This window comes from Mixophyes fleayi, chromosome 1, assembly GCF_038048845.1.
Source record: "Mixophyes fleayi isolate aMixFle1 chromosome 1, aMixFle1.hap1, whole genome shotgun sequence".
NCBI lineage: Eukaryota > Metazoa > Chordata > Amphibia > Anura > Limnodynastidae > Mixophyes > Mixophyes fleayi.
The window spans coordinates 446,954,336-446,974,400 of NC_134402.1; the positions used below are offsets into that span (position 1 = coordinate 446,954,336).

At 45.6% G+C, this 20,065-nt stretch overlaps 1 protein-coding gene across 12 annotated transcripts in view; it reads right to left on the reverse strand.

Annotated features, from left to right (window-relative positions):
• PIAS2 (protein inhibitor of activated STAT 2) overlaps positions 1-20,065 on the reverse strand; it is a 50,883-nt gene that overhangs the window by 3,177 nt on the left and 27,641 nt on the right. For 4 of the 12 annotated variants that reach the window (XM_075186124.1, XM_075186148.1, XM_075186109.1 and 1 more), the window contains exons 8-13: positions 18,876-18,949; positions 16,120-16,280; positions 15,065-15,198; positions 12,799-12,964; positions 5,485-5,615; positions 1,917-1,979 (exon numbers count right to left, since the gene is read on the reverse strand). In XM_075186124.1, the coding sequence (XP_075042225.1) occupies positions 1,917-1,979; positions 5,485-5,615; positions 12,799-12,964; positions 15,065-15,198; positions 16,120-16,280; positions 18,876-18,949 (729 nt within the window). Of the gene's footprint in view, positions 1-1,886; positions 2,113-5,484; positions 5,616-12,798; positions 12,965-15,064; positions 15,199-16,119; positions 16,281-18,875; positions 18,950-20,065 lie in introns of those variants that run through there. The other 8 variants (XM_075186156.1, XM_075186133.1, XM_075186140.1 and 5 more) reach the window with 4 other exon arrangements.

Consider the following 20,065-nt stretch of genomic DNA (forward strand, 5'->3'; position numbering starts at 1 on the left):
TAAAACCCTTGTGTGATGGGCTCTGCTCGTGTGTAATGGATTTTAAGTGGAGAGCATAATATTAATAATAATTAAATAATAATTATTAAACACTTTGTCTAAAATACTGCTGTCAGCGTTTTGAGTGACATCCTCTCTCCATGTTACTCTAAGAAAAATTATTGTGCATTCACTGTGATGTGAATAGTGTCTGTGTGACACCACCATAATCCTAGAGATGCTTTCCGAAGTATATTAACAAGAACAGGCCCGGAGCGGGGGAGGTTGGAAGCGCCAGGCCCGGAGCGGGGGAGGTTGGAAGCGCCAGGCCCGGAGCGGGGGAGGTTGGAAGCGCCAGGCCCGGAGCGGGGGAGGTTGGAAGCGCCAGGCCCGGAGCGGGGGAGGTTGGAAGCGTCAGGCCCGGAGCGGGGGAGGTTGGAAGCGCCAGGCCCGGAGCGGGGGAGGTTGGAAGCGTCAGGCCCGGAGCGGGGGAGGTTGGAAGCGTCAGGCCCGGAGCGGGGGAGGTTGGAAGCGTCAGGCCCGGAGCGGGGGAGGTTGGAAGCGTCAGGCCCGGAGCGGGGGAGGTTGGAAGCGCCAGGCCCGGAGCGGGGGAGGTTGGAAGCGCCAGGCCCGGAGCGGGGGAGGTTGGAAGCGCCAGGCCCGGAGCGGGGGAGGTTGGAAGCGTCAGGCCCGGAGCGGGGGAGGTTGGAAGCGCCAGGCCCGGAGCGGGGGAGGTTGGAAGCGTCAGGCCCGGAGCGGGGGAGGTTGGAAGCGCCAGGCCCGGAGCGGGGGAGGTTGGAAGCGCCAGGCCCGGAGCGGGGGAGGTTGGAAGCGCCAGGCCCGGAGCGGGGGAGGTTGGAAGCGCCAGGCCCGGAGCGGGGGAGGTTGGAAGCGCCAGGCCCGGAGCGGGGGAGGTTGGAAGCGCCAGGCCCGGAGCGGGGGAGGTTGGAAGCGCCAGGCCCGGAGCGGGGGAGGTTGGAAGCGTCAGGCCCGGAGCGGGGGAGGTTGGAAGCGCCAGGCCCGGAGCGGGGGAGGTTGGAAGCGCCAGGCCCGGAGCGGGGGAGGTTGGAAGCGCCAGGCCCGGAGCGGGGGAGGTTGGAAGCGCCAGGCCCGGAGCGGGGGAGGTTGGAAGCGCCAGGCCCGGAGCGGGGGAGGTTGGAAGCGCCAGGCCCGGAGCGGGGGAGGTTGGAAGCGCCAGGCCCGGAGCGGGGGAGGTTGGAAGCGCCAGGCCCGGAGCGGGGGAGGTTGGAAGCGCCAGGCCCGGAGCGGGGGAGGTTGGAAGCGCCAGGCCCGGAGCGGGGGAGGTTGGAAGCGCCAGGCCCGGAGCGGGGGAGGTTGGAAGCGCCAGGCCCGGAGCGGGGGAGGTTGGAAGCGCCAGGGAGAAAGGAAGTGAGGAGTGAGCAAGTAACCAGACAGACAGGAAAGCCCCAGCAGTAACTTTGTACAGAGGGTGTACAGGGGCCCATCATATATGTGTCTTATCTTCCAAGAGACCATTTAAAAAAAATCATCTTTTTACCCATTACAGTATAAAAATTCCCAAATAGATCTGTTCTATAAGAACACACTTATAGAATCATCAAGCCATATGGAACAAAATAATCCTCAGCTTAAAAACAATCATTAGCTGAGTGATGGGCTTTCAAAGAACTACAAGATGATGACTTATTAACTTATCGTATTATAGAACCGGACGACAAGGTGGGGTGGACTGGTTCAACAAGATAGGATAGACTATAAAAGATGCCAAAAGACACTCCTGGATAAACATTTCTACAAACTTATTATACTACAAATTTTATTTAAATCAGATTTTAGGATAGATTTTCTTATGTACAAATGTATGTAAAATAATGAAAAAAAAAACAAAACATTTTTTTAAAATAGATACTAGGTAACTATAGGCAGCACAGATGAGAGGCGATTAATATACACACCTGCTTTGTAATTATGTCTACTATAACGATTTGCAGTTCTCTCTCGGCTCCTGAAGAAATTACCTGTAATGAAACTCGTCAAGCAAGAACTGGTGCTATCTGACTAACTTTCACCATAGGAATCTGTATGCAATCCCTGGGTCCTGGGTGCTCTAGTGCGGTTTTCTACTTGGATTGACATTTTCAGTGATCACTACTTTTAAAAAAAGACAACTGTTAAAAAAACCAAAAACAAAGTGTGTGCGTGTCTCTAAATCTCTCTCTATATATCTATATCACATGGTGCCGAACAAAGATGGAGGACGGGACTAATACAGAGCTGATGGGCTTGGTCAGCAAGTGCCTGCTGCCCGCATTTACTCCCAATGCTACAGGGATTCATGGATTCCGAAAGGGGAGAAGCTGGCAAAATAGGATTTTTTATACTTATGTAAAATCTGTTTCCCTTAGTCCACTGGGGGAACTCAGAGACATTGGGGTATAGAGTAAGGAAATAGGCAATGAGCACTTTAAGAAACTTGCTAACTAGCCCTAGCTCCTCCCCTCTACACCCCCTTTCCTGATTAGGCTTCAGTTTATGTTTAACCAAGCCACACAGAAAAGGAGACAATAGAGACACAAACAACAGAGAAAGAGGAAAACACCAACATTCTTTTTAACAAAAACACAACGTCACACAAAAGGAGAAACCAGAGCTTTAAGGGGGGCTGTCAGGCGTCCCCCCAACGGACTAAGAGAAAAGGTTTTTTTATGCAAGCATAAAATTCTTATTTTCTCCCACATCCAATTTGGAGACAATGGGGGTATTGGGGACATCATGGGTGGGAATGCTCAGACAAAACAACACAAAGCACTTTTCTCACAAATCTGGCATCTCCTGATGCAAACACATAAAACCTGTAAAACAGAGTAAAGATGTGAACGGGGGACCAGGTGGCCGCTTCACACAGTTGCTCAGTCAAGACACCATGCCGCCCAGGAAGCACTGATCGACCTCGTTAAATAAGCCCTAAGATTATCTGGAACAGGCTGCCCATCCGCACTATAAGACTGGCGGATTACAGCCGTACACCATCAAGCAATAATCACCTTAGAGGCTGGTCAGCCTCTCTTGTGTGTGTCACAGAGGACCAAAAGATCCTCAGTCATGCTTCATCTGGAGTCCTACGCACATACATAGGCAAAGTTCGGACCTCATCCAGACAACGAAGAGAAACGTCATCCTCTGGAAACCGACAATTGGTCAGGGCAGGGATGACAATGTCCTAATTTATGTGGAATCTGGACACCCATTTAGAGAGGAGAAGGCCCTATCCTCATGAAAGACAAGAGGAGGAGACTTGCAGGATAATGATGCAACCTCTGAAACTCTACTAGCTGAAGAACTAGCCTTTCACATCAGAAATTTCAAATCCACTGTGTCCAAAGGTTCAAAAGAGAAATGCTGCAAAGCATTCAACAGAATTAAATTCCTAGGTGCTACCAGAGGCAAATACGGAGACTACATATGAAGCACCTCCTGAATGAAGGATTTCACATCAGGCATCAGAGAGAGTCTTCTTTGAAAGACAGAAAGAACAGACACCTGACCCTTAAGTGAACTAAAAGCGCAAACCAGCGTCCAGCAAGAACATAAGCGACCTGGACAATCGAATAGAGGAGGTAGGGTACCCCCTTCCTTTCACACCAGGCATAATTTATTCTCCAGACACGACAATATATTTTAGCTGAACCCGATTTCCAAGCCCGAAGCATGGTCTGCACAATACGCTCAGATAAGCCCTTAGCGTGAAGAATCATGGTTTCAACATGTTGTTAAAGCCAGATGTTCTAAACCGAGATATAAAACGGTCTTTGACTTAACAGATCTGGCCAGAGCGGCAGACGCCATGACCGACCATCCGCCATGAAGAACGTTGGTGTACCAGGTCCTCTGAGGCCAATCCAGTGCCACTAGAATGACTAACACATTCTCTCTTTACCTTCTTTAAGAACCTTGGAAGCATGGCTACCGGTGGGAACAAGTAAACTAAGCGGAACCGCCAATAACAGACATTGTGTCTGCTGAGACAGCCAGATCTCTTGCCCAGGAGCAAGATGGTCTGATGGTCTCAAAGGCAATTTTTCGCTGCATATGGAACAGGTGAACTTAGTCATAGAAGTCATTCCAGCCTTAGCCCTCAAGGATCTCCCCCTATCTGACATGATAAAATACACAGAAAAGACAAGCAGCACACAATCAAAGCAAAGAAAGTGAGCCTGCAATACGGCCAAAGAGTCCAAACAGTCTAAGGGACAAAACCACCCCACAACCCGTCACCTTACAAGACAAGGGACAGAAAATGGAGAATCTGGAGCGCCAAAATGGCTACCTATTCTGATGTCTGCACACAAGGTGTGAGAGACCATCAGGGAGGACGTACAGGGAGAGGGAAAGAAGCACCTATCCCAGGGCCCAGCACTGGATACAGCCGTCCAGCAGAACAGCCACCTATAGCCAGCTCCCCGGAGTTGTCCAGCGATGGGAGCTGCAGTAGAGGCACCTCTGATCCTCCGCTCCAAGCAGCGCACAGCCTTACACGCTGTGCGCTGCAGAATTGAAGTAGGTGCCAACAAATAGCTTCAGCCGTCAATGCAGCTCAGATAAGAATAGAGGCAAGAGCCTGGAAGCCGAAAGAAATAAAATAAACTTTAAACTGAATCAACAGAGTAAAAGGGGCTGCCTAGCAGAGTGCCTACACAGGAAAGGGGACAAGGAGGGGAGGAGCTAGGGCTAGTTAACAAGTATCTTAAAGTGTCCAACGCCTATTTTACTACTGTATACCGCAACGTCCCCGATCTCCCCCAATTGGACATGGGTGAAATTTACATGTCAATTGAACCGGTTATCTCTAACATTCAGTTTGTTAGTTATTGACACGCTATGGGACATTGCCATTAAAAATTCACTCTCCTTGGCTCAAAGAGACAGCTACACAAGAGGAAAAGTTATACATAATCTGTGTTTTTATTTCCATTGGCATTACTACAGCCTTTTGGAGGAATGGTTATTCATGATACCATCTATTACTAGGGTAGCATGGTGGCTTAGTGGTTAGCACTTCTGCCTCACAGCACTGGGGTCATGAGTTCAATTCCCAACCATGGCCTTATCTGTGTGTGTTATTAGTATGTTTTCCTCGTTTTTGTGTGGGTTTCCTCCGGGTGCTCCGGTTTCCTCTATAAAAATAAATGGTGATGACGATTACTGGTGCATTCGTTTATATATACACTTCAGACTGTTAAGAATTGCACCTGATTAATACCAATTTATGGTATTTCTCGGTGTGTTTACATTTTATGTATAATTTTTTTTTGCTGTATGTAATCTTTTTAAAAAAAACTTGTGTTTTTATAGTCATCTATCCTGAATTGGTGATAGATTTTCTCTAAAATCTCCTAAATGCTTAAAAAACACTGATCTTGTTCATGCTTTGTGGTGTTACAATGTTTGCCACAACCACAGTGTCACCCAGCTCCCACGGGTGCTGCACGGTTAAATAACATTATTAGTTTGAAGAGAACATACCTGATAGTTCTTTGGTGGGGTTAAAGTTCGGTAAACTAGGGAAGGGAATAGAGTTATCCAGGAAAGAGGGTCGCTCTTCTGCACCGCCCATTTTCCCCCGTTTTTCCGTTGATGGCTTGTGTGTTAAAATCCTTTTGTAAACAAAATGATCACAATGTTCTTTATTCATTAGGTAAGTAAAATAACTATTTAATCCCCTCCCTTTCGAAGAATAGTACAGTCATGGCCAAAAGTTTAGAGAATGACACAAAAGAGGATTTATGTACTTACGTTAAATCCGTTTCTCTGATTCCGTCTGGGGAACACTGCTTACCATGGGTTGTGGAGGGAGCTGGGGGAGTTGGCACCTAACTAGTTAAACTTTAGTACTGCCGACAGACCCCTCCCCTCTACAATCCCCCTGCCCCCTCTTGTTCAGTTAATTAAAAAGCCCAAGGAAAAAAGGCCAGTCAAACAAGAGCACACAGAAGAAAAGCAGAATGAAGGGATCGCAGTGTCCCCCAGACGGAATCAGAGGAACGGATTTAACGTAAGCACATAAATCCTCTTCTCTTTCATCCAGTCTGGGGGACACTGCTTACCATGGGGACGTTCTAAAGCAGCCCCCTAAGGGTGGGACTACTCTGAAAACCCCGCTCGTAAAGCAAGAGCAAAATTTGCATCCGCAGATGCAAATACATTAAACTGGTAAAATTTTGTAAAGGTGTGGACAGAGGACCAGGTGGCTGCCCTGCAAAGCTGGTCTGCAGAAGCCCCATTTCTCGCTGCCGACGACGCCCCAACCGATCTGGTGGAATGGGCCGTAAGTCTCTCCGGCACAGGACGGTTAGCCTTTATGTAAGCTTGCTTGATGGTTGACGTAATCCATCTTGCAATGGACTGTTTTGAGGCTGGCCAGCCTCTCTTATTAGCATCATAAAAGGACAAACAGAGAATCTGTACGTCTAATCTGAGAAGTTCTTTTAACATAAATGCGGAGAGCCCTAACCACATCTAACTTTTCCATAGACTGATGATCCGAATGGGAAGTAGATAAGAAGACCGGAACTACAATTTCCTGGTTAAGATGGAAAGCCGAAACTACTTTTGGAACGAAGGAGGGGAGGGTTCTTAACACCGCTCTGTCCTCGTGGAAAACCAGATATGGTTCCCGACAAGACAGAGCTCCCAATTCTGAAACCCTACGTGCAGATGCAATAGCCAAAAGAAAAATGACCTTCCAGGTCAACCACTTCAAATCTGCCAAAAGTAATGGCTCAAAAGGAGGCCCTTTAAGCATATCCAGTACCAGGTTACGATCCCATGGTACTGTAGGCAGAACATAGGGAGGCTGAATATGCAAGACTCCCTGGAGAAAAGTCCTAATATCCAGTAAATCCGCCAATTTCAGGTGAAAAAAATACTGAAAGTGACGACTTTTAGGGAACCTAACCGAAGCCCTGCTTCCAGGCCATCCTGAAGGAGAAGCCAACAAGCGAGGGAGACGAAAGGAGGACGAGTGACATGTCCTATTTTCGCACCATCTGATGTAGGCTCTCCAAATCCGGTGATAGATGCGAGCTGAAACTGGCTTTCTGACTCGCATCATAGTGTTCACTACGCTGGAGGAAAAACCTCTAGCCCTCCAGAGGCTGGCTTCAACAGCCATGCCGTTAAACTGAGCGGAGGTAAATTCTGGTGACGGAAGGGGCCTTGCAGAAAAAGGTCATTTTGAGACGGAAGACGGTAACCCTGTCCTTCCGGCATAGAGATTATGTCCGCATACCAGACTCGGAGCGGCCATGAGGGAGCTATTAGAATTACTGGCAGACCGCCCTGCCTTACTCGTCCGAGTACGCGAGGAAGCATGGGAATCGGAGGAAACAGGTATCCCAACCTGAACTCCCATGACATCGTCATAATGTCCACTGCCACCGCTAAGGGGTCTCTTGCCCTCGCGCAAAAACCTGAGAACCTTTCTGTTGTGTCTGGAGGCCATGAGATCTATGTCCGGAAGACCCCACCTCTGAACCAGAGACTGGAAAACTTCCAGGTGGAGTGACCACTCCCCCAGCATCATCTGGTTTCGACTTAGGTAGTCCGCCTCCCAATTTCTTATTCCTGGAATGTATACTGCCGATATAGCTGGAACATATTGTTCTGCCCAAACCAAAATTTGAGCTGCAATATTCATTGCAGCTGCACTCCTGGTTCCTCCCTGTTGACATATGCCACGGCCGTGGCATTGTCGGACTGAACGCTGACAGGGTGGCCCCGGAGAAGGGACTGTGCTCCCCGGAGGGCCAAGAGAATGGCCTTCAATTCCAATACATTTATTGATAGGGCTGATTCCTGAACCGACCAACGTCCCTGGAGTCGGAGGTGCAGGATTACTGCCCCCCAGCCTTTCAGGCTGGCGTCCGTCGTGGCTATGATCCACGACCATGGTGCGAAGGATCTGCCCACATTCATGTGATCCTGAAACAGCCACCACTGAAGAGATTCTCTCGCCCTCTGAGATAGAGGTCTTCTGAAGTTCCAGGTGTAGGTGTGATCCTGACCACTTTGACAATAGATCCCACTGGAAACATCGAGAATGGGCTCGACCGAAGGGAATGGTCTCGAAGGAGGCCACCATCTTTCCGAGTAGCCTCATGCACAAGTGCATTGAGGGGCTGGGAGAAGACAAAACCTGAGTAGTTACAGTCTGAATAGAGCTGATCTTCTCTTCTGGGAGAAACACCCTTTGTTTGCTGGTGTCCATGATGAGTCCCAGGAAAACCATGCGCTGACACGGAACCATCTGGGATTTTTTTGAATTTATCAGCCATCCGTGGCCCTCGAGAACCGCCAGGGTGAGGGATAAGTGATGACGTAGGCAATTCTCTGTGGAAGCCTTGATGAGTAGGTCGTCCAAATAAGGAACGACCTGAACTCCCTGCAGGTGAAGACATGCTGCCATTATCGACATAATCTTCGAGAAGACCCTTGGCGCTGTAGAGAGGCCGAAGGGGAGGGCCCGAAACTGGTAGTGGAATGATCCCACTGAGAATCTGAGAAGGGATTGATGGTGGATCCAAGTGGGAACGTGGAGGTATGCGCCCTTTATATCTATGGACGCAATGAACTGATCCTTCTCTAGGCCGTTTATTACTGACCTTAGAGATTCCATCCGAAATCTGTCCACCCTTAAGTGAACATTGAGGCCCTTTAAGTTTAGGATGGGACGAAAGGAGCCGTCCGGCTTCTTGACTAGAAACAGGTTGGAATAAAAACCCCTCCCACTCTGGCAATCTAGAACTCTGCAGATGACCTTCTGAAGCAGAAGAGAAGCGACACAATCCTGTATAGCCTGTCTTCTTGATGGATCTCGGGGTAGCGGGGTCTGGAAGAAACGCTGTGGAGCCGGGCCCAGTATTTCAGCCATAGCGTACTCCTTGCTGAAATAGAGGCCGCCTGAATGGAAGAGGAAACCGCCGCTGAGTTCTGGGCCGCCTCATAAAGATACCCCGAAGCCTCCTTTAAATGCAAAGCTAGGGGAAGAAATTCGGAGTCCTGTAAGGCCTCTGCCAGCTGGTCTGCCCATGCCTCCATGGCTCTAGCCACCCAGGCTGAGGCAAACGTAGGTCTGAAGGCAGAACTCGCAGCCGCAAATATGGATTTGAGCTGGGATTCAACCTTGCAGTCATTGGCGTCCGGAAGGGACGCTGAACCAGGAGCTGGAAGTAAAGTATGTTTTGCCAAGCGAGCAATAGGGATGTCTACCTTGGGAATACTCTCCCAGCGAACCACTTCTTCCTCCTGTAAGGGATACAGGGAAGAGAACCTTTTGGGGATAGAGAACCTTTTCTCAGGTTGTTTCCATGCCCCTTCAGCAATATCTTTAAGTTCTGCGGAAGGGGGAAAACGGCTGGCCTTCCTTTTGGCCTTTTTAAAGAGACTTCTGTCTCTGGGAGTAATATCCTCTGGCTCTGGGAGATCCAGCGCCTGTCTTACCGCTAAAACCAAATAGTTAATAAATTGGCTTTTAGGATACTCTCCCTGTTCCGAGGGATGACCTTGGTCAGGATCCGAATAAATTTCTCCCTCTTCCTCAGAGTCTGAAAGGACCATAAGGGGATTAACAGATCTAGGCCTCTTTCTTTTAGCAGGCGGGATATTAGAGGAATCAAGCAACTGGTTAAGATTGTTCAAACCCTTTATAAAGGCTGTAGACCATGCCGGATTTGTAGCAACAGGGGCTGGGTCAGTCTGTAATGATGAAGGTCCCGGCAAACTCGAACCGCTAGAGCCTGAGGAAGCCGGGAGGTCTAACTGCGTATTAGCATTACTAGCTACCGAAGTTGCCACAGTAGATAGCAACTGATTTGATTGAAACACCATCTGAGCTAAAGAGGTAACCGACTGTGTCAGGGAGGCCACCCAGGGCGGTTCCTCCGTCGGTGGGGCTGTAACCTGCTGGGTTTGCGCAGTGGGAACCCCTGCTTCGCATGCAGTGCAGAGCGCCAAAGGGTCCTTTTGGCCACAAGGTAATTTTACATGACATTTGGAACATTTGAAATATTTTGCTATAGGGCCCTTTCCCTCATCTGTCATTTTTATAAAGGAAGGCACACCAAGCACACAGACAAAATTATCAATCTAGCTGAATAAACAGATAGAGAGAAGAGAGAGAGCGAGAATAAAGTATGGAAGGAACAGAGTGAATAACAATTAATCAACTGATATATTTTTTAAAAGTTGTACTTGTAAATTTAAACACCATAAAATATTTAGGCTATTAGGAGACTATAATGTAAACCTGCTAGCCCAGTATTATAACAATCAGAAATGTGTTTAACTAAAGCTGATACTTAGCCCAAGGGCCATAAGGGGGAGAAGTCCAACAGCAGTCCTGTGCTTTCTCCCTCAGCTCTGTTCCTCTTCCCGGGCTTCTGCTGGCGCCAGAACCTTGGGAAAGACCATCTCTCTTTCAGCAAGGAGGGGGGAACTCTATGTTTTAGCTCCCCCCCCTTCAATTTTGGCGATATTCTTATCAAAAAGGTTCCAAATAAAAACCTTGCTTTAAGCGTGGGAGAGTAGTGGAGACCTCTAGGACAGAGGTCTCCGCAACGGAAGATATCCGACGCCCCCCCCTATGTATGAGGGGGGGATTTTGGTATGGCCCCCTTCCTCCGCTGCCTGACGAAAACCAAGATGGCCACCGGCGTCTTCACAATCCGATAACCGGCGTTCTATGCCTGTAATGGCAGCGCCGGTTATCGGGGAGGCTAGAGGAGTGCAGCGGTCCCTGGGACCACTTGTCACTCCTCAATCAGGCACCCATCTCCTTTTCCTCCAGTCCCTGTCAGTGAGAGCCGCTGGCTCTCAGCTGACAGGGGAATGCCTGCGCTGCCCTGCTGTGAGTGTGTTCTCTATAGTAGAACACACTCCAGCGCTGCCACCTGTGAAAAAATAGAAACAATAAAAGAAAATTTCTTAAATTTACACTAGTACTAAAAAACACTGCCCAACTCCAGGGCACCTAAAAAAAACTGAACAGGAAGGGGCAGGGGGATTGTAGAGGGGAGGGGTGTGTCAGCAGTACTAAAGTTTAACTAGTTAGGTGCCAACTCCCAAGCTCCCCTCCACAACCCATGGTAAGCAGTGTCCCCCAGACCGGATGAAAGAGAAATATTATTATTATAAGTCTGCTGCCTAAGATGGCAATTTGCATATACTCCAGAATGTCATGAAGAGTTATCAGATGAATAGCAATTAATTTCAAAGTCCCTTTTTGCCACGGCAATGAACTATATCCCAAAAACAACATTTCCATTGCATTTAAGCCCTGCCACAAAAGGACAAGCGGACATCAGGTCAGTGATTCTCTTGTTAACACAGGTGAGAGTGTTGACGAGGACAAGGCTGGAGATCACTCTGTCATGCTGATTGAGTTAGAACAGACTAGAATCTTTAAAAGGAGGGTGGTGCTTGAAACTACCACCATGGTTACCTGCAAGGAAACACGTGCAGTCATCATTGCTTTGCACAAAAAAGGCTTCACAGGCAAAGATATTGCTGCTAGTAAGATTGCACCTAAATCAACCATTTATCGGATCATCAAGAACTTCAAGGAGAGGGGTTCAATAATTGTTAAGGCTTCAGGGCGCCCAAGAACGTACAGCAAGCGCCAGGACCGTCTCCTAGAGTTGATTCAGCTGCGGGATCGGGCCACCACCAGTGCAGAGCTTGCTCAGAAATGGCAGCAGGCAGGTGTGTATGCATCTGCCCGCACAGGGAGGCCAAGTTTTTGGGATGATGGCCTGGTGTCAAGAAGGCCAGCAAAGAAGCCACGTCTCTCCAGGAAAAACATCAGGGACAGACTGATATTCTGCAAAAGGTACAGGGATTGGACTGCGGTAAAGTCATTTTCTCTGATGAATCCCCTTTCAGATTGTTTGGGTCATCTGGAAAAATGCTTGTCCGGAGAAGAAAAGGTGAGCGCTACCATCAGTCCTGTGTCATGCCAATAGTAAAGCATCCGGAGACCATTTATGTGTGGGGTTGCTTCTCAGCCAAGGGAGTGGGCTCACTCACAATTTTGCCTAAAAACACAGCCATGAATAAAGAATGGTACCAAAACATCCTCCAAGAGCAACTTCTCCCAACCACCCAAGAACAGTTTGGTGATGAACAATGCCTTTTCCAGCATGATGGAGCACCTTGCCATAAGGCAAAAGTTATACCTAAGTGGCTTGTGGATCAAAACATAGAAATTTTAGGTCCATGGCCAGCAAATTCCCCAGACCTTAATCCCATTGAGAACTTGTGGTTAATCCTCAAGAGGCGGGTGGACAACCAAAAACTAACAAATACTGACAAACTCCAAGCATTGATTAGGCAAGAATGGGCGGCCAGTCAGTCAGTATGTGGCCCAGAAGTTGATTGACAGCATGCCAGGGCGAATTGCAGAGGTCTTCAAAAAGAACGGTCAACACAGCAAATATTGACCCTTTGCATAAAGCATAAGCCTTTGACACTTATGAAATGCTCGTAATTTTACTTCAGTATAACATAGCAACATCTGACAAAAAGGTCTAAAAACAATGAAGCAGCAAACTCTGTGAAAAACAATAATTGTGTCATTCTCAAAACTTTTGGCCATGAATATACTTTGTTGGAATTCCAAAGGTGAACATCAGACCCTGCTGAATTCAGCAAATATAATGAAAGCAATGTGGCCTACGTATTTAGTGAGGGAGGAGACAGCAGAACATCTATTCAGATAGAACACCATAACATTTCTCAGTAAGCAGTATTGGTAAAGCAGAATGAGTAAAAAGATCTCCGCACCGTTCTTGGTTCAACAATGAATTGGCCAATAGGAGAAAATCCTTTTTACTCGGCGGCTCATCTTCCTCTTCAGAGGTACTTTCCACAGTTAGGTCTATGACTTCAGCCTTCTTACTCTTTCCAGTGGGCGTTTTCACAGAGTACACCTCACCGATAACTGGAGACCCTGCAACAGAGAGGAATTGTTTATATCAAAGCCATATACTGTCATGTTAATGCCTGAATTATGCTGGAAGGTTGTGCACACCTATGTTTTCTTAAACTACCTAACTGCAGATAAAACCAACTCGGTGAGAGATCTACAGTTTTAATCGGCCAATGTTTTTCAACAGTCGCTGGCAGATAAGGGTTTATAATCTTATTTAATTCTGTGTGCGTTGAGGAGGAATTGGGGAAACCACTGTAGGCAGAAACTCTGGGAACTGACAAAGTATTGCCTTGTCGGGATAAAGAGACACACCTTGAGCCAGATTTGTATATTCGAAATGCATTGACAGCGAGAATGGGGGATACGATACACAGTGAAGACAACTCCGAAAGACTCACAGGACGGCACTCTGCGTTCCTTTCATGACTGTTTTGTGTTGAACGGGATAACAGTACATCTATACAGGGATCGGATATATTACATAACGTTGGAATGCTTTTATCCATTTATATTTTGGTAATAAAAAATGTTTGTTCATTTTTCAGAAAATTTCACAAATGACTCTTTCCTTTGAATGAAATAAGCCTCTTTCAATGTTTAACTGAAAATGCAAAGGAATCACATAAGTGTTTGTTACATCTGTATAAGTGGTTGATTACTCTAGAAATCCACCTTTAAAATAGAAGAAGAGACACGATTATTATGTCTGTGTAATTAAATAAGAGGAATTCTATTTAACCTTTAAATACATTTGAATCACACTGGTCAAAAGTTTAAAGGGAAATAAGATGAATTTTCCGATCTACTACTTATTAAGTCTCTGACATTAATCTGCACAATGATATTTTTCTGTTGTTTGGTTTCCCATATGCGACACTGGAAAAAGAGAAACTCGTACGTCTAACACAAGAAGATTATTAGACGACATTTGAATTGAAGATGTTCATATATGTGTACTGAATGTGTTTATTCATCAATCCATAGTATTGTTTAGTTTACCACAAGCACAAAGTACACTTTACTTGTTTGTCGACATAAGAGGGAGACACTACCCAAGAAAACACACTGTCCTTTATTGTAGGGTGTTCGTTCACCATCGCCATTTATTTATATAGCGCCACCAATTCCACAGCGCTGTAGAGAGAATATTTTTTTTTTGTCATTCAGTTCAGTCCCTGCCCAATTGGGGCTTACAGTCTACAGTCCCTAACATACACACCACACAGATAAACTAGGGTTAATAAACTTCCCAGATAGCAAAACCAGAGGGCAGACGGTGGGAACATTGCTACACTTTCATGCTGCTGATGGTGTCACGCAGAGAGAAGTAAAAGTAGCAGAGGGAGGAATTGTCTCCGACAGACACTAATGGATCGTCCAAACCTCTGTCACTATGTAACATATGGACTGCAAAAACCACATGCCCCTACATTGGTCCCATAGATAAGCGCTAACGGCATCCAAGTGATCTGAAGAGGGAGCCCCCACCCTTATATGAGCGTTAGCGATAGTGGCTGCAGGTTTTACTATGGTGGGTAGGGGCGATGAAGGATTGTCAGAGGGGGCCAAGTCCTACTATCTAATGTCACATACCCGTGACACTGGCACGCAATGCAATTATAACTGTGAGCATGGGGAGTGCCTTGTCAGATACATCGCAATCAGGAGGCAGGGGATACAGTTAAGGCAATACTCTCCCCTCTCACCTTTATTTAGCATCTACCGTCTTGGTGGCAGGACTTATACTGGACCATGCTGTGACCCCCATAAAAATACACTTTTCAGTCATTCTTTCCATAGTCACAACCACGCAACTAGTGCAAATCCAGAAATATAAAGAATTGACTCAACTTGGTCCCCCGACTATACCAATGCCAAGTATGTGTGCTTGACTCATTCAACTTTAAACAGTATGGTAGTTACCTTGGAAGGTTTAAGCTTCAGAAGTAGGAGTCATCATATACCTGCATTAATAGCACTAAGAAAGGTGACCAGCAGGTGTCAGTGTTCCTCAATTACCCAACAAACAATAAATAGAACCCAGAACCTTTTAGACAGTGTTTAATTCTACATAGCATAGGACCATTTATAGCGCTTAGCCTTTGTGTGAGAACATACCTTCAATGGCTGGATGTTGAGAGCTTGGCGAGGTCAGTATCTTTTTGTTTGGTCTCATGGGACACCAGGAGCCATCCTCCTGGAACTGGATCTCATCTGCGTCTGAGCACTGATTGAGAATCTCCATGAAGAGCCTGTAAAAGTATTCAGATTTCTTCTAGTAATTTAAATGCTTTCTACTGATCCTGCAATACTTTAAGGTCGGAGAGGATATGATAGGAAGACGCACAAATGTCTTCATTCTACTCAAATCACTCGTAGAAACTCTCCCAGATTAGTCAGATCACTTGAATCCCTGATAGGAGTTTCTATTGGGCAAAACCACTAATTATATATTTGGTAAATAAAATGAAAGAGCAAATGGCCCAGTACAGGATATATCACAAAAATAAATAAATGAAAAACTACAGTAATGATTAGAAGGATTTACAGCCGAATTTCCAATCAAAATACTTCACTTATATTATTGAATTTTTATCCCTTACAAACTCTGTAAGAGTCACAGGAACATGATATCTGGACAGAATTAAAAGTAAACTAACCTTCCCCCTTGTGTATAACAGGACGGCCTACCCTGCTCCCCCCCACACTTCCTCAGTGCCAACGCTCGTATCTGGCAGACTAAGGCACAACAGCTCTATTGCAGATTTATAGGCAAGGGGAAGGTTAGTTTAAGAAGGGGCTGTCTGAAGTCTATAACCCCATTAACAGACTGGATAGTTCCTTGGTTTCAATGTGAACACATAAGCCAGCAGTACACAGCAAAGTGTTCCTTCCATGCACAGCAAATAATTGCCAATGGAAACAGGTATTAACGTATAAACTCTAAGGTACTTACTGACGGCCTCTGTGGTGCGTTGCTCTCTGTTCATCAGAACTTAAACACATCTCAGAATAGTGGTCAATTGATCACCATGGAGAACCCCAATGTCAGTCCTCACAAAAGGACCCACTGATCCCTATTGTGAGGACAACGCACTGAAGTAGGCTGCAAGCCAGTAGGTGCCCTTCTGACCCACAAGACATCCCCGTTTAGTAAAGACATCTGTACGTACCCGTCCAATATTAGAATTTCGTAGCCTGCCTTCTTGTCGCACACGGGGCAGATCCAGGTGGGCTTCTTCTCGTTCATTTGCAGGTACAGTACGGCGTCAAAACATTGTAAGTGCGTGCAGGTGACAGCTCGGCAAGGAAAGGTTAATCTCATTTTCCCAAGCTGAAGAGCGTAATATTGCTCAATCAATTTAAAGCTTCTAGATCTACAACGTACTGATGTATATTGCTTAGCGGAACTTTGATTTAGCACAGAAATAGAAACACAAATGACAATCTCTGAAAAAGTAAAAGGTTTCAACATTGTTCGAGCAGTACAACAAAACTACTTTATTGTATTCGGTTAAAACAAATATCACACGCTTTAAAAGTGTTAGTACCGTCACTGTCACGCTATTGTTAATATTCGTTATTTTAGTACAATCTCTGTGCCATTAACACCAATAACGTGCAGTAAGTTGGTAGTCCCCATCGTTCCCATGTCTAGATCACAGAATCTAGAATTCTCAGGAGTCAGAGTCTGGCGAATTGGGTTAAAGATTTCTACTGACACCGTTTCATCGGGCAGCCTTTTATCTAAACATCTGCCACCAGATTATAAGTTCTCTGCTCATTTTGGACACAATGATCTACAAATCGTTAACTTGATGTTACGTAGGCAGGGAAAGGACGGACCCACGGCAATGCTTCTACTAACAATGGCTGTATTCCACAACTGGATTTTAACAATCCTGAAACTTATTTATATCATCTAATGAAATATATTCTTCAACACTGGAGCGGAACAGTCACATGGATATAGTCAGATGGATGTTAAGAGTTCAAGCTATAAATGTATTCTTTGATATTAAATATCTAGGACCACTATACCGCAAAATAAAAGATGCCTTCCTCTTGCGTTTATGGTAACAAGGCAATGTGTCTAAGAGGGCATGCAATCATCTAAACTGTAAGCATTACATTATCTGCTCCTTCCTGTTTCAGCTACCTGGGTTATGGAAGGAATCATATCTTACATAGGCTTTGCTTTCTTAGAATGTGTACAGGGCAGTATCTATGTGCAGTAGTCATGTTACCAATGTGACCTCGGTTTCATACAGACGTACTCTTGTACGATTTGTGGGAAATGTGACTTTGTGTCATCTGAAACAACAAGATGGCGTTTGTTAGACGCACATAATATTTCTTTAGTAGTCTGGTCCTCTTGTGTTCACTTCATGTGGAAATAGTCTTTTTATGGGAGGTATGTTTTGTCTTCTTAGGCTCTCACCTTTGTGTCCTATGACTGAACTGTGTGCACTATATGTAATAAGTGATTTCCCCTCTACTCTCTATTTATATCTATATATTTGTTTTACCTTCGACGCTCAACGAGCCTCAGGGGTATACATTATCCTTTCTTCTTCTTTATATCAGGTGACTAACTTGTAGAGGCCTTCAGACCAGAGTACGTGACTTAAGGGATTTACGCCCATCAACCTGGTCTCGTTCTTACCAGCATGACCAAGATTTTCTGGTGGAGTGGAATGTCTCTTCCCTTCAGTGTCTACTTTGGGGGTAACTTCATAGGACAATTGCTAACCTGACTACCTTAGACACCAGGTACTAGATCTAGTCTTGGAATTGTTGGTGGCCTTCTTTCTCAGGTCAAGCATTCTTCTTAGTGGCTGAATGGACCGTTGCACAAGTGATCGGGGAGATCACTCGGTGGTAATCAGTATTCCTGCGCTTGGAATACGACACCCAATATGGCGACAAAAAACCATGATGACTGAAATAACGACATCAATTAAATTTACTTACCTTAACACAGATTTTCAGAAACAGTGCTAAGCGACTGGTGTCAATTCCGAAGATACTGGATGCCGGCGCCTGAATTTGACGACACGCAAGTGAGCGACATCAACATATAAAGCAGCATTTTAATGTAAGGGTTAGGCTGCGGCTGGTGCTACTGCCGCTTTACATTTACACATTTGAATGTTGGTCACCTGTGTGATGTCAAACTCAGACGCCGCTATCAGTATCTTCGGAATTACCACCAGTCATATATCAGTGTTTTCAGAAATGTCCGCTGTCTGTGTTAAGACTACATTTAAATAATGTCATTATTACAGTCATTGTGGTTTTTTTTTTGTTGCCATAGTGGGTGTTGGTACCCCAAGCTCCGGAATACAGTACCCAGCCCAGATCACAAACCTCCACCCACATTAGGCATGGCAGTGAGAAGACTGACGGGAACAGCACAGGCAGGAGGGCAATGATAGTCTCCTACCGCTGGAATAAGCCAAAGGAAAGGACAGAGTGCCCAAAAAAAACCCCAGTACATTGTGCAAAGGGATGCAAAGAGGGGAAAGAGACACCTCATATAAGGAATGAGTCTCACTCAGTCCCAGCTAAATGTACAGGCAGCAAGGAGGTGACTATCAATCTAAAGGGGAAGGCAGCATATCACATCCCCTGAAATCAAATACCTAGGCTAACTAGTGCAAATCTACACTAATCATGTGGGAGAACCTCTCTCCCCAGGCAGGACAAACTAAGCCAAAGGCTACTTTCTGTAGCAGGAGTGTCCGGAGCTAGGAATAGGTGTCGGGTTAAAGCTTCATTATAGGACTGTACTGCCACCCAGTGGACATCTGCGCTGGTACACAGGCCTGTTCCAAATAATACAGAAATCTTACAAGACCCTGCTCTTATTAGCAAAGGTTTCATGCAAGAAAATAAGTAAATGTACTTACTACAAAGCCGTACTTACAGGGCACATCAACGAGACACGCAGGCTGGTTGTAGCGATCTCACTATCCGGATCAGCGGTCATTTTCTCCTTTACTGAAAAAAATAATTCCCAAATATTACAGGGTTATGAAAACAAACGGAAAGCATTCCAGTGCATCACACACACACTACACCAAACGTAGGCAACCTGGCAGGGACCGGATATTGGAGGTCACAGTTCCCTAAGTCCACTCTGTACATTGTGCAGGAATATAAGAACAGCTGTTTAATATAGTCAATGTTTAGCGAGCTGCCTTACCTCTAACTTGAATGAATAATATACGTTGTATGCAGTAGTATAATCTAATGTCCTTGTGAGCACACACATTAAAAAGAAGACAAAGCTTTGTAATCAATCACAGTATACGATCATCACAACATACTGTTAGCAGTAGGTCTTGTAGACCTGATACATATCATGGGTTAATTACTTTCCCATATCTGAACAAATTCCTCTTACATTCAGATCCAGTATAAAGTGTTTATGGTTATTGTTTAGTAGCACTAAGCTCAGTATATATGTAGTTTTTTTTTGTTCATGCCTCATTTTATTGTATTTAAATAGGGGGGATTGTTAAAACGTAGCAATCCCAACCATACAGATCATCAGGAATATTACAGTTCACAAATGAACTGAGGCATAGGTATATAATGCCAAAATCAACAGTTATTTGTAACAAGGTTCTCGAAAATCGTACTGTACTTTTAAAGGCTGACAATCATAGAGCAGTTTTCCGAAAACTTATGGTTTCTAAAGTTCATAATTACGCCCTATGGTTAAATTTAGATTTGAAGAAAAAAAATGAACGGTAAATAGTGTCGCAAATCACATGTACAAGCGAACTCAGATTCATCAACTTAAATTTGAACATTTTATTTAATTTCTTGCCAAGTTCAAAAATGTCCATGTATTTATATTAAGTGTATATTAAGTGGCTGGGAGCATCAATTAAGTATAGTGTTCCAGGTGCCGGCAGCTGCCTGCCTGACTGATAGCAGCCACGTGGAGGTCACAGACAATGAAATCAAGGAAAGAGGAGGAGAGAGCGTCGTGTGCTCTTCCTACGTATTAAGGGGCATGTGAGATCTGATGGCATGCATGAGGAATTTGGGCAGATCTAATGGCAAGTGGGGAGGTTGATGGACATGAAGGGCATCTGGCAAGGTCTG